The 12,769-nt window shown below is 43.7% G+C and overlaps 1 protein-coding gene across 1 annotated transcript in view; it reads left to right on the top strand.

The window, feature by feature from the left end:
- The window catches only part of LOC145357804 (mediator of RNA polymerase II transcription subunit 30), a 28,477-nt gene extending 17,779 nt beyond the window's left edge, over positions 1–10,698 (top strand). The window contains exons 3-5 of the mRNA XM_080211319.1: positions 3,218–3,376; positions 5,154–5,246; positions 10,394–10,698. Of these exons, the coding sequence (XP_080067445.1) occupies positions 3,218–3,376; positions 5,154–5,246; positions 10,394–10,489 (348 nt within the window). The 3' untranslated portion in view covers positions 10,490–10,698. The remainder of the gene's footprint in view (positions 1–3,217; positions 3,377–5,153; positions 5,247–10,393) is intronic.
- The last annotated feature ends 2,071 nt before the right edge of the window (positions 10,699–12,769 follow it).

Below are 12,769 nucleotides of genomic sequence, written 5' to 3'. Positions count from 1 at the left end.
CGTCATTCACCAAGGTGCAATGGGTGCTAGATTCAGAACTAGGGGTCATAGTTTGAGGATAAGGGGTAAACCTCTTAGAACTGAGGTGAGAAGAAATCCTTTCATTCAGTGTGGTGAATGGAATTCACTACTACGGAAAGTAGTTGAGGCCAAAACATTATGTGATTTCAAGAAGGAATCAGATATAGCTCTTGGGGTTAAAGGAATCTGGGGAAGGGGGGATCTGGATGTTGGATCATAATGAATAGTGGAATAGGCTCGAAGGGTTTCTATTTTCTATATCTCTCTCCACTCACACTGCCAACAAATTAGCGCCAAACTTTGCAAGCTGCAGGGTTTAAGAGAAAGTCCAAATAATAGGAGATATCACGTGATGATCCCCCTCCGGCTTCCACTCCACTGAGCTGACAGTTTTAACTGAAGGAGCCAGTTGTCCCTGGGCTGACATAAAGGCCTTGTGTTTTCCAATGTAACAACCGATACTGCAGTTCAGAACATACCTCATTGTTTGAAAGAGGGGATTACATGACATGCAATAAATAATTTAATCGCGTCTCCCTGCCCTATGCAAACAATTGTTATGGAAGTTTCCGTACCCTTGGGGCAGTGTTGGGCCATTCAGTCCCTTAAACTTGTTCTGCCACTTTTTGAATCGTGGCTTAACCACCAAAAATTTATTAATCACAGTTTTGAAATTTTCAATTGATCCCAGACTTGACAATCTCTAGGGGAAGCGAGTGCCAGATTTCCACTTGCCTTTGTGTGAAGACATGCTTTCTGACATTGCTTCTGGGTAGCTTTGCTCTAATTTGAAGGTTATAACTCTCTTGTTCTGCATTCCCTGACCTCTCTCGCTCATTCATCCTTTCTCTCTAACCCATGAACCCTTTTAATGACCTTCAACCCCTCAATTAAGTCACTCCTTACTTTGCTATACTTGAGGGAATACAACCCTAGACTTTTAATCTTTTAAACCCCCGTCATTATTGTGGTGAGTCTGCACTGTAGCCCCTCCAGGGCCAGTATATTCTTGCTGCTGTTTTCCAACACTTCTTTTTTTCGACATGAATTATTAGAACTCCCGTTTCCCTGAAAAGGCCACATCTGCTTTTGAACTTGGGAAGTTGATTATAACGGGGGTGCTATGGATAGATAGAAACAAGCTTGGGTCACTAATGAAAGGGGTCAGGATATAACCAATCCCTTCATCAGGCAGCGAGCTGGGTTAATTAAGAAGCAATGTTGAAATGTCACTTGCTTTCTTATCCCTCCAATACAGAAAAGTGCTTTGAGGGCTAATTAAAAGAAGATGGAGGTGTTGGTGCCTCAAATATTTTATAGAATCCTGTTGCACAGAGGGAGCCCATTCAGCTTATTGTGTCTGTGTTGGTTCTCTGAAACAGCAATCCAATTAGTTCACTCCCTGCTCTTTCCTCATAACCCTGGATGTTTTTCCGTTTTGAGTATTTATCTAATTTCCTTTTGAAAATTACTACTAAATCTGCTCCCACCGCCCTTTAAGCCAGTGCGTTGCAGAACATCATTCACTGCAAAAAGTAAGCCCACCTCACTTCTGCTTCTTTTGCTAATTCCCTTAAATTATTATCTGCTGGATACTGGCTCTTCTGTCAAAGAACAGTTTCGCTTTATTTACTTGTTCAAGACCTGTCGTGATTGTTAGGGGAGGTGATGGCCGAGTGGTATTATCATTTGACTAGCAAGAGTTTCTGGATTAATAATGTTCTGGGCACCTGGATTTGAACCCAGCCACAGCAGGTGATGGAATTTGAATTCATTCTGGAATTAAGAATCTACTCATGACCATGAAACCATTGTTGATTGTCAGGAAAATCCATCTGGTTCACTAATGACTTCTAAGGAAGGAAATCTGCCGTCCTTACATGGTCCGGCCTACATGTGATTCCAGAGCCACAGCAATGTGGTTGACTCTCAACCTGAAATGGCTGGAAAGGGCACTCAATTGTATGATGGCAACTAGGGATGGGCAATAAATACTGGCCAGCCAATGTCCCACAGATGAATTAAAAGAACTCCTTTATTAGATCTCATCTTAGTCTTAATGTCAAAAGCAAAATACCATAGAAATGTTGGAAATTGGAAATAAAAACGAGTAGCATCAGTGGGGAGAGAAACAGAGTTAATGGGCGGGATTTCTGGTCTTGGATCAAGCAAGATAAACAGACCTTCCCATTGTCTGTTCCTCACCCGCTGTGATTCCTGTGGTGGGCAGGGTGGAAGAATTCTGGTGAAGGTTTCAGGTCACAATGATCCCATCAGATTGATTTTGCTAAAAGGTCATTGTGACTTTAAACATTAACTCTTGTTTCTCTCCACAGACACTTCTGCTTAATCTTCCCTCTCTACAAACAATTCTGCTTTCTCTTGACTCTCTATGTAACATGGCTCTCTCCTCACCCTTGACTATTTCTAGTAAATCTCTACCTCTCCAAGGTGAAAAAAAAATCTGGGTGGGGGGGGAGCAGAAGTGATACTGTTAACTAATTGACTTGCTTCTGGAACTATCTTGGGTTAAAGTTCTGAGTCATTTGGGCGGGATTTTATGGCCTCACTAGAGCGAGACCAGAAATTCTGGCCCGAGGTCAACAGAGCTTTCTGTTGCTGGACCCTCGCTTGCTTCGATTCCATGACAGGCGGGATGGTAGAGTACTGGTGATTCGCGTTTTTCCTGAAGTAGTGGGAGGCGGGAGCCTAGAGGGATTGTTAGTGGACTATTAATCCAGAAACCCAGCTCATGTTCTGGGGACCCAATCCTGAATCCCGCCACGACAGATGGCGGAATTTGAATTCAACAAAAAAAAATCTGGAATTAAGAATCTACTGGTGGCCATGAAACCATTTTCGATTAGTGAACCAGATGGGTTTTTACCATAATGTCCTTCAGGGAAGGAAATCTTCCGTCCATACCTGGTCTGGCCTACATGTGACACTACAGCAATGTGGTTGACTCTCAACTGCCCTTCAACGGAAGGGCAATAAATGCTGGCCAGCCAGCAACGCCCATGTCCCATGAATAAATAAAAAAAATTGTTGGATGGTGGTAGTGGAAGGGAGTGTTGGAGAGAGGAAGAGAGAGAGTTAAGAGGGGCAATAGGATGCAGTGATTGTATGTTTGGATGCTGGTAATATTTACATCTCCATGAACCCAATCTATATTCCATCCTTTGTTTCCACGCAGCTTCCGAATGGTGTAACACAGAATCATGCAGTGTACCAGGAGCGGTACAACAAACTCCAGGAGCATCTTCGCCAGCTCACTCTGCTCTTCAAGAAGCTGCGATTGTTATATGATAAATGTGGAGAGATGTGCGGGGTCTCTGACGTCTCCATAACAGAGGTGCCTAGTGACAAACACAGACTCCTTTCTAATAGCTTCTGTTTTTGGTGCAAATATTGGACGCAGGAAATAACAGCGCCCTCCTTATTTGTTTATATATGAAGGGTGGGTTTTGACCAGCCAAAGGCCATCAGAGATATATTGGCCTTAGAGGGGGAGGCAGCGCAGGGCTTAAAGGGTTACATTATGAGGACAGGTTTCATAAATGTAGGCTGGGATTTTGCACTCCCGTCAGCCTCAGGTGAGTTTAGTGACCAAAGTGAAAAATTTCATGGAAGTACAAAGTTGCATTTCATATTGGTGTGAAAACCGTGACGCTATTGTTTCTATCCCCCACCACATCCCCCTTCAGTGACTGGCCACGTTTCCCGATCTTCAATATCAAAAACATCGTAAGATTAACTTAATATCATTAGCAGGCCAGTGTGCTGGAATCACATCACACCTTCCTGCTCTCCCGCTCCCGACCCCCAATACACCCATATGTCAAAAATGACCATTCACAGTGACGTTATTCAGAATGATGTGAAGTACAACTGGTCTTCAGAAGCATGCACCTGGCAAGCAACACTCCCAGAGCATCTCAGATGAGGGTGGTGTTCATTGGGGAATGATCTGGGCATCAAGTAGGCATTACTCAGGCACTAGGTGGGTAGTGCCCAGGTGGGGAAGGTTTCAGGGATTGCACCTTGGTGACCAGTTCAATAAGATCAGCCATGATCTTATTGAATGGCGGGGCAGGCTCGAAGGGGTAGATGGCCTACTCCTGCTTCTACTTCTTATGTTCTTATGGTTTTTTCACTATGTGCTGGAGCTGCCTTTCTAAATGGCAGTTTGGACCATTGAGAGTCTAAGTTGTTGGCAGGGCAGGTGAATCAGAGACTGCCCCACCAGTATCACATCCATGAATTTGTGACTTTAACTATTTTTGAAACACTACACCACATGGCGGGGAAAGCCACCATTGCCATCAGTGGCTTCAATGCCACCTCTCCCACCCAACATCGGCCTTTGCCGATATCGGGGAAGTCCCAGCCGCCGTTTGTATTTCTAATAGGAGTTCATAAAAACCCTACAGTGCAGAAGGAGGCCATTTGGCCCATCAAGTCTGCACCAACAATAATCCCATCCAGGCCCTATCCCCACAACCCCACACATTTACCCCACTAATCCCTCTAATCTACACATCCCTGGACACTAAGGGGCAATTTCCCAGGGCCAATCAACCTAACCAGCATATCTTTGGACCGTGGGAGGAAACCAGTACACCTGGAGGAAACCCACACAGACACGGGGAGAACGTGCTGACTGCGCACAGACAGTGGCCCAAGCCGGGAATCGAACCCAGGTCCCTGGAGCTGTGAGACAGCAGTGCTAACCACCATGCTTCCCTCAAATGGTTTAGAAGTTGAGGATTGATCTACCTGAGATGATTAAAGTGATAAAAATTTAATAGAATTGACGCAGTGAAACTATTTCCTCTGATGGGGAATGCAGATTTGTGGAGGGGAGGGGGAGAGGAGGAGGAGGATCTTAAATCAGACCTGGACTGTAATATCTAAAAATTTAAAGCTCTCTCTCCCAAAAACCTGTTGAGGGCAGGGAGCGGAACCTTTTGGGACTGTTAGATTTTTGTTGCGCAAGAGACATGAAATAAAGGCAAGAAAACTGGAGATAAAGATCAGCAATGATCCAATTACATTGCAGGACAGGACCTGAGCTGAAGAGAGCTACTCCAATCCTTGTGTTCACTGCTCCCTCTCTTTTCTCTCTGCAGTTAATTCCTTTTGTGGGTGAGGAGCCCTTCAGACCTACAGATCTCCCGAATGTCGGTGGATTAGCAAACAAAGAGTGCCAGGAAATCCTTGAGGTAAAGTGGATCCGATCACAGCCTCTGATTTTGATATCATTTCTCTACCACATTTGTTAAAATGTGCAGGGAATTTGTGGTGGGGGGGAGGGGGGGAATGTAGGGGTTTGGTTCAAATCACCTCCGATAGAGCTCTGTCCCAGAAACCCCCAGATTCATTCCATCCACCATTTTTAAATGACGGCATTTCACCTGTGGCCATAGTATGGAGATCCAACGGTGCCATGAGGAAGTTAAAGTTTATTTATGAGTGTCACAAGTAGGCTTACATTAACACTGCAATGAAGTTACTGTGAAAATTCCCTAGTCGCCACACTCTGGTGCCTGTTTGGGTATGCTGAGGAAGAATTTAGCATAGTCAGTTCATCTAACCAGCACGTCTTTCAGACTGTGGAAAGAAATCAGAGCACCTGGAGGAAAGCCACACAGACATGGGGAGAACAAGCAAACTCCACACAGACAATGACCCAAGCCAGGGATCAAACCTGGGTCCCAGGCACTGTGAGACCATAGTGCTAACCACTGTGCCACCTAAGTTGTTTTGATCTGGAATGCACCAAAATGCCTGAAAGGGTGAACATTCAAAAGAGAACTGGGGAAATATGAGGGAAAGATTTACAAGGTTAGACCATAGACTGTAAGGACTAGGGACAAAGTTACAGGGAAGGTCTGGGTATGTGAGGTTAATTGGATAGCTATACCAAAAAGCCAGCAGCAGGCATGATGGGCTGAATGGCTTTATTTTTGGTGCTATATCATTCTATGATTTTAATTGTGAGGTTGAACTGACCTGTTCTTTGTTTAAATAATGCCTACTGGGACTCCAGGTAACTAGTAGCTGTGTATTAGTTGCTTGTAAATGATGACACAATGGTTATCACTGCTGCCTCACTACGCTAGGGACCAGGTTCGATTCCTGGCTTGGTTCACTGTCTGTATGGAGTCTGCACGGTCTCCCTGTACCTGCGTGGGTTTCCTCCCATAGTCTGAAAGACGTGCTGGTTAGGTGCATTGACCTGAACAGGCACGGGAGTGTGGCAACTAGGGAAATTTCACAGTAACTTAATTGCTGTGTTAATATAAGCGTTACTTGTGATACTAATAAATAAACTTTAAAAACTTAAATTACATTTTTAACATCCGTAACAAAGTTGAATTATTCAGAGTGTAACAAATGAGCAACTGTCAACAGTGGTTTTAGTTCATCGTGTTCACATTTGCCTTAAACACAAATTTCAATTTGATCCAAATGAAAAGACAAACTCCTGAAGTGAAAGTTTAATGGTGTATTGTGGTCGGTGTTCACTCTTTGTTATACTATTTACTTGAGCAATCTAACACAGCTTGACACAAACTTGAGAAATTGTCTCCTAAACATTGCAAGATGTAACTGAATGTGAATATGCTACCGAGAGAGGTGTTGTCTTTCAGATGAGATGTTAAACCAAAACCCCATCTGCCCTTTCACATGAATATAAAAAATTCCATGGTGGTTTTGCAAAGAATCATAAGAGCCTTATCACTGCTGACTTGGGCCAACATTCACCCCATAACTAACAATTAATACATGTTATTTGATATTTCAATGCTGTTTGCGCTCTGCACAAATTGGCTGTTGCATTTTCCTTTGTTGCTGTAGTGATTCAATGCCAAAAATATTTCAGTTGTTCTAAAGTGCATCAGACTGTTCTGAAGTTGTAAAAGGCACCTGTGAATGAACAAAGAAAAGTACAGTACAAGAACAGGCCCTTCGGGTCTCCAAACCTGTACTGATCATGATTCCCTAATTAAACTAAGCCTTCTGCCCTTACTTGGTCTGTATCCCTCTATATTCTCTCCCTATGCTTGTACCCATCCAGATGCCTCTTAAATGTTGCTAATGTGCCTGCTTCCACCACCTCTGGCAGCGCATTCCAGGCACCCACTACCCTGAGTGAAAAATTTCCCTCCTGTATCTCCCTTAAACTTTCCCTATCTCACATTCGTCCTGTGCTCCCTTGTAATTGACACTACCACCCTGGGAAAAAACCTCTTACTATCCACCCTGTCCATGCCTTTCATAACTTTATAGAGCTCTATCAGATCTCCCCTCAGCCTCTGTCTTTCCAGTGAAAACAATCCTAATTTATTCAACCTCTCCTCTCGAGACTAGGCAATATCCCGGTGACCCTCAGGTAAATTCTTTCCATTTTTCTCACTCTTGCTCTTCTTATTCTCTTCTCTCATGCTCTCTCTTTGGCCCTTTGCCTTTACATCTTGGGTTAGGATGGTATGTGTGCTCTGCCTAAAGGCAAAGCCTTGGCTCATTGACTGCTGGTGGTTCATTCTGAGCTGTTTACTTGGTATTTTCATTTTGGCCAGTGGTAGTTCACCTTGTCTTCTGCTCACTGGCGCTGGTCCCAATCCGACTTCAGCCGGAACAGGAATCAAAGCCATGTAATTGGCATTATTCTGAACCACACACTAACCACCTGGGCAACTGGGTTAACTGTCCAGCTAGATCCGCACACACACACGTACGGACATATTATATGTGTGTGTGTGTATTATTGAGGTTGAAAAGCCAGAGATTGAACGTCTCAGAGAGCAGGTTGAATAGACAGAGGATGAGCTAAATGGATAAATGAATTGACACCCAGATTTTCTAGTTCTGAACCTTCAAGCAGCCAGACAACCTTGCTTTCTTTCTCTCTTCCCTGTGTGCCATTCACATTCTGTTCTTTTCTCTCGCTGTGTCATTCCTGGTTGATGTTGATACATGTGCTTTAAGTACAGTCCTGAATAGAGCTACTAGTTGCTATTGTGTCTGACTCACTGTTCAAACCTGTTTATGAGAAAGTGGCATTCTGTCATTGCAATGTCCTCTTTCCAGCACAGTCATTGAAATAACTACAGCTACCATCGCATTATAATCAGAAATTGCTCAGATTTTCAATGAACCATCCAGGTTTTGAGTGTCTTTACCAGAAATAGAAGCAGGGTACTAATGGGTCATTGTTGTGTTCATACTCACTCCCTTCCCATTTCTCACTCTTTCTGCTCCTTTCTCTCTCTTTCAATCTCTTTTTCTCCTTCAACCCCTTTTTCTCCCTATCAACCCTTTCTCTCTTTCTCTCTCTTTCTCTCTCTCTCTCTCTCTCTCTCTTTCTCTCTCTCTCTTTCTCTCTCTCTCTCTCTCTCTCTTTCTCTCTCTCCCTTTTTCTCTCTCTCTCTCCCTTTTTCTCTCTCTCTCTCTCTTTTTCTCTCTCTCTCTCTCTTTTTCTCTCTCTCTCTCTTTTTCTCTCTCTCTCTCTCTTTTTCTCTCTCTCTCTCTTTTCTCTCTCTCTCTCTCTCTTTTCTCTCTCTCTCTCTCTCTTTTCTCTCTCTCTCTTTTTCTCTCTCTCTCTCTTTTTCTCTCTTTCTCTCTCTCTCTCTCTCTCTCTCTCTCTCTCTCTCTCTCTCTCTCTCCTTTTTCTCTCTCTCTCTTTTTCTTTCTCTCTCTCTCTCTCTCTATCGACCCCTCTCTCTCTCTCTCTCTCTCTCTCTCTATCGACCCCTCTCTCTCTCTCTCTCTCTATCGACCCCTCTCTCTCTCTCTCTCTCTATCGACCCCCCTCTCTCTCTCTATCGACCTCTTTTTCTCTCCTCTTCTACACCTCCCTCCTCAGATCTATCTTCCTACTCTTCTGTCCATCAGAATTCTATTTTCTGATCAACAATTAAATACAGCTTGACTCTGGATTGAGATAGGAGCGGTAATGTACTGTCGCCTTATTCCTATGCCCGCTGTATTACAAATGTTAAGTTACAGCAGGTCATGTTATGTTCTTGGTCTCCCTTAAATGTCAGATTATTTTTGCTTGTGCATGATACCCACTCATTGAGGACCTTGTGCAATTTATGGAATAGATTGCTCATTAAGCTTAGTTTTCCTTTAAATGCCAGGGACTCTTATGCTATATGGACCTGAGCCAGATAACTCCCCAATTACTGGCTAATTCATGACTAGAAGCAAATTGCAAATAATTAGTAAAAAGGTCAGTGTAATCATCATTGTGGGGGGAAAAATGCCAAATGCTACCAAGTCCCAGTGTTGATATATCTCAGTAAGTTCAGTAGACTGAAACATAGGTGTTCAATCAGGGGCTCCTCAGGACAGCTCGTCCATCGTAGTGTACAGAAAAGAGCTTTGGTTTACAGAACGGGCTTTAATTATGTGGAGAGGCTGGGATGGCTGTTCTTATGTTGGCACAGTGATTAGCACTGCTGCCTCACAGCGCCAGGGACCTAGGTTCGATTCCCAGCTTGGGTCATTGTCTGTGTGGAGTCTGCACGTTCTCCCCGTGACTACGTGGGTTTCCTCCAGGTGCTCTGGTTTCCTCCCACAATCTGAAAGACGTGCTAGTCAGGTGGATTGGCCATGCTAAATTCTCCCTCAGTGTACCCGAACAGACGTTGGAGTGTGGCAACTAGGGGATTTTCACAGTAATTTCATTGCAGTGTTAATACTTGTGACACTCATAAATAAACTTTAACTTTGAGCAAGGAATGCTAAAGGGAGATTTGATAATGGTGAAGGATTTTGACAGGGTAAACAGGGAACTGTCGTGGCAGTGGGGTTGATAACCAGAGTACACAGATTCAAGGTTAAAGAGCTGGGCAGGGGGATGAGAATATATATTTTACTACGTACGTTGTTCTTGTTTGGACTGCACTGCCTAAAAGGGCTGAGGACAAAGATTCGTTGACGGTTGAGGAATTGTCCAGGGTATTCAGACCGCCCTCCCCTTCTCGCCTTCGAAATGACTGTGGAATCATTGTGTATGTGGAGTTTGCATGTTCTCCCCATGTCTGCATGGGTTTCCTCTGAGTGCTCCGGTTTCCTCCCACAGTCTGAAAGACAAAAGACATGTTGGTTAAGCACATTGATGCATTGACCCGAACAGGCGCTGGATTGTGGCAACTAGGGGAATTTCACAGTAATTTCATTGCAGTGTTAATGTAAGCCTTACTTGTGACTAATAGAAAAAAAAGAATTGACCTGAGGGGATCGATTGGAGTTTAATCGCATCCAAAAATGGTGGAAACGTGGCTAAGTTCGGTCAAAAGGAGGAAGGAGAAACATCGGTGTTTCCTGTTCTTAAATATCTTGTTCTTTCTTCTTCCAGAAGCTGCAGCAGAAGAACCAAGAACTGAAGCACATTATGGACCAGCTACGGAATCTCATTTGGGACATCAATTCTATGTTGGCAATGAGGAACTAAGCTCAGGGTGAAAGACCCAACTTGTTTCACAAACTGACCTCTCTATTTAGATCCTTGTAAACAAAAGCAACATTCAAGTAGCTGGTGTGTTTTTTTTTAACGTTTTTTTTTGCACTGTAAATATAACTGTTTTTCTACATTTACAAATAAAAAGCAAAACAAAAAAAATGTACTGGGGAGGGAGACTTTGCCCAGTAAATTTGCTCAGAGATTTTGAGTCTGACTGAATTAAAGTGCTGCATTACTTTTGTGTGTTTTTTAAATGGTGGTCCATTTAGCTGGAGTAGTAGGCCATTCAGCCCATAGATCTCTGCTATTCAATACAATCACGGCTGCTCAGACACTTCAATGCCTTTTACACCCAATATCCTCATAACCTTTTGTTATTGTTGATAAGCAATCTATTGATTTCTGCCTTAAACATACACAATGACTGAGCTTCCTCAGCCTTCTGGGATAGAGAATTCCAAAGATTCACAATCTTCTGTGTAAAGAAATCTCTCCTCGTTTCAGGCCTAAGTGGCATCCTTCTTGTTTTCAAATTGTGTCCCCTGGTTTTAGGCTCCCCAACCAAGAGAAACACGGTGCCTGCATCTATCCTTAATGCTTTAAGAAGTATGTAGATTTCAATGAGATCACCTCTCATTCTTCAGTGCTGTAGAAAATACAGACCCAGTTTTTGCCCAATCTCTCTTCGTAAGACAGTCCTACCATCCCCGGAACATTCTGAGCTGTCAGAATGGACATTATTGCCTTAGAGGGGTCAGGGAGCATGAGCTACTCCAGGTGCAGCCTAACCAAGCTCCTGTACAATTGAAACAAGATCTCACTACTCCTGTACTCAATTCCTCTTGTGATAACATTCTATTAGTCATCCTAATAGATTACTGCACCTACATGTTAGTTTTATGTGAATTATGGATAAGGACACTCGTGTCACTTTGTACATCTGTACTTTCTAATTTGTTAGCATTTAAGAAATACTCTACACATCTGTTCCTTCTGCCAAAGTGAATAACCTCACATTTTTTTCACGCTATATTCCATCTGGCATGTTCTTGCCCACTCACTAAGTCTATCCAAATCCTCTTGTAGCCATTTTACATCTTCCTCAACACATTCCCGCTTCACTTTGTATCAACTGTGAACTTAGAAATATTACATTTGGTCCCAACATCCAGATCATTGATATATATCGTGAATAGCTGGGGCCCAACTATTGATCTTTAGGGTGTCCTGCTAGCCAATGTAAGAATGACCACCTGAATGGAAGGCTAGTGGGAACTCCACATTGCCTCTTTCTGGGAAGGCCCTTGAAATGAATTGGGTTAACTGCACGGTGACTTGCCTTCCCTGGGATCAAGGAACCCAGGGTGGAAATCTCACCTTGAGAGCTGGGGCCTGCAGCGATATTGAATGACAGCTCTATGGGGAAGGTGATGGCTACTGCTGGTACAACACTCACCCAACGCTGGATCCTAGACCCAGAAGTGAGTGATGGCTAGGGAAAGTCACGGGGAGAACCCCAACCACTTCCTGCCATCCCACCATCAACCCTGTCACAGGGTGTGCATTCCATTCCACCCTCTGTGTGGAAGCAATTGGCAGTGTGGGGAGAGTCCAAATCCTAGTTGCCCACTCTCCAGGATATTTGTGGAGTCCTCAGGAATTGCAGGATAATATCCAAGAAAACAAACCTTTCATAATGAAAAAATAGTGTGCCTTTGAAAATTTACTTGGAATACATGCCCTTATTAAAAATAAAACATCAGAAATGAGAAAAAAATGAGCTGGCTGGGTGTGATCCTGGAGGTCCAGGAATCTTGAAATATAGGAATAGGCCACACAGCTGCACTCCCCTCCCTCCCTTCGCCCCCTCTGCCGGGCTTCTTTGATCATTCAAACAATTCGGGGCTGTTCTTCCTCAGTTCCATAACCCTTACACCTCCCCCCCCCACAAAAAGCCTTTCAATTTTGATTTAAAAGTTTCAATTAATACTTGTTTCCCCAACGCCCCCCCCCCACCCCAAGTCTCAGCAGCTTTATGGGAGAGACACTATCTCCACAATCCTATGTGCTAGAACATGCTTTTTTAACATTATCCCTGTTGAGTCCTGATTCTGATTTTAAAGTTATGACTTCTGGCTTTGAACTTCCCCCACCAGAGGAAATAGTTTCTCTCTATCCTATCAACCCCTTTTGAACAGCTCAGGCGTATCTCCAGCACCGTCCATTAATACACAGCCCGAGGTGGGACTGTGCAGAGCTGGAGGACGGGAA

The sequence above is a fragment of the Carcharhinus amblyrhynchos genome, chromosome 24, assembly GCF_965287045.1.
Source record: "Carcharhinus amblyrhynchos chromosome 24, sCarAmb.v2.hapA, whole genome shotgun sequence".
NCBI classification, from domain to species: Eukaryota; Metazoa; Chordata; class Chondrichthyes; order Carcharhiniformes; family Carcharhinidae; genus Carcharhinus; species Carcharhinus amblyrhynchos.
This window is presented reverse-complemented; position numbering and strand designations above follow the sequence as displayed.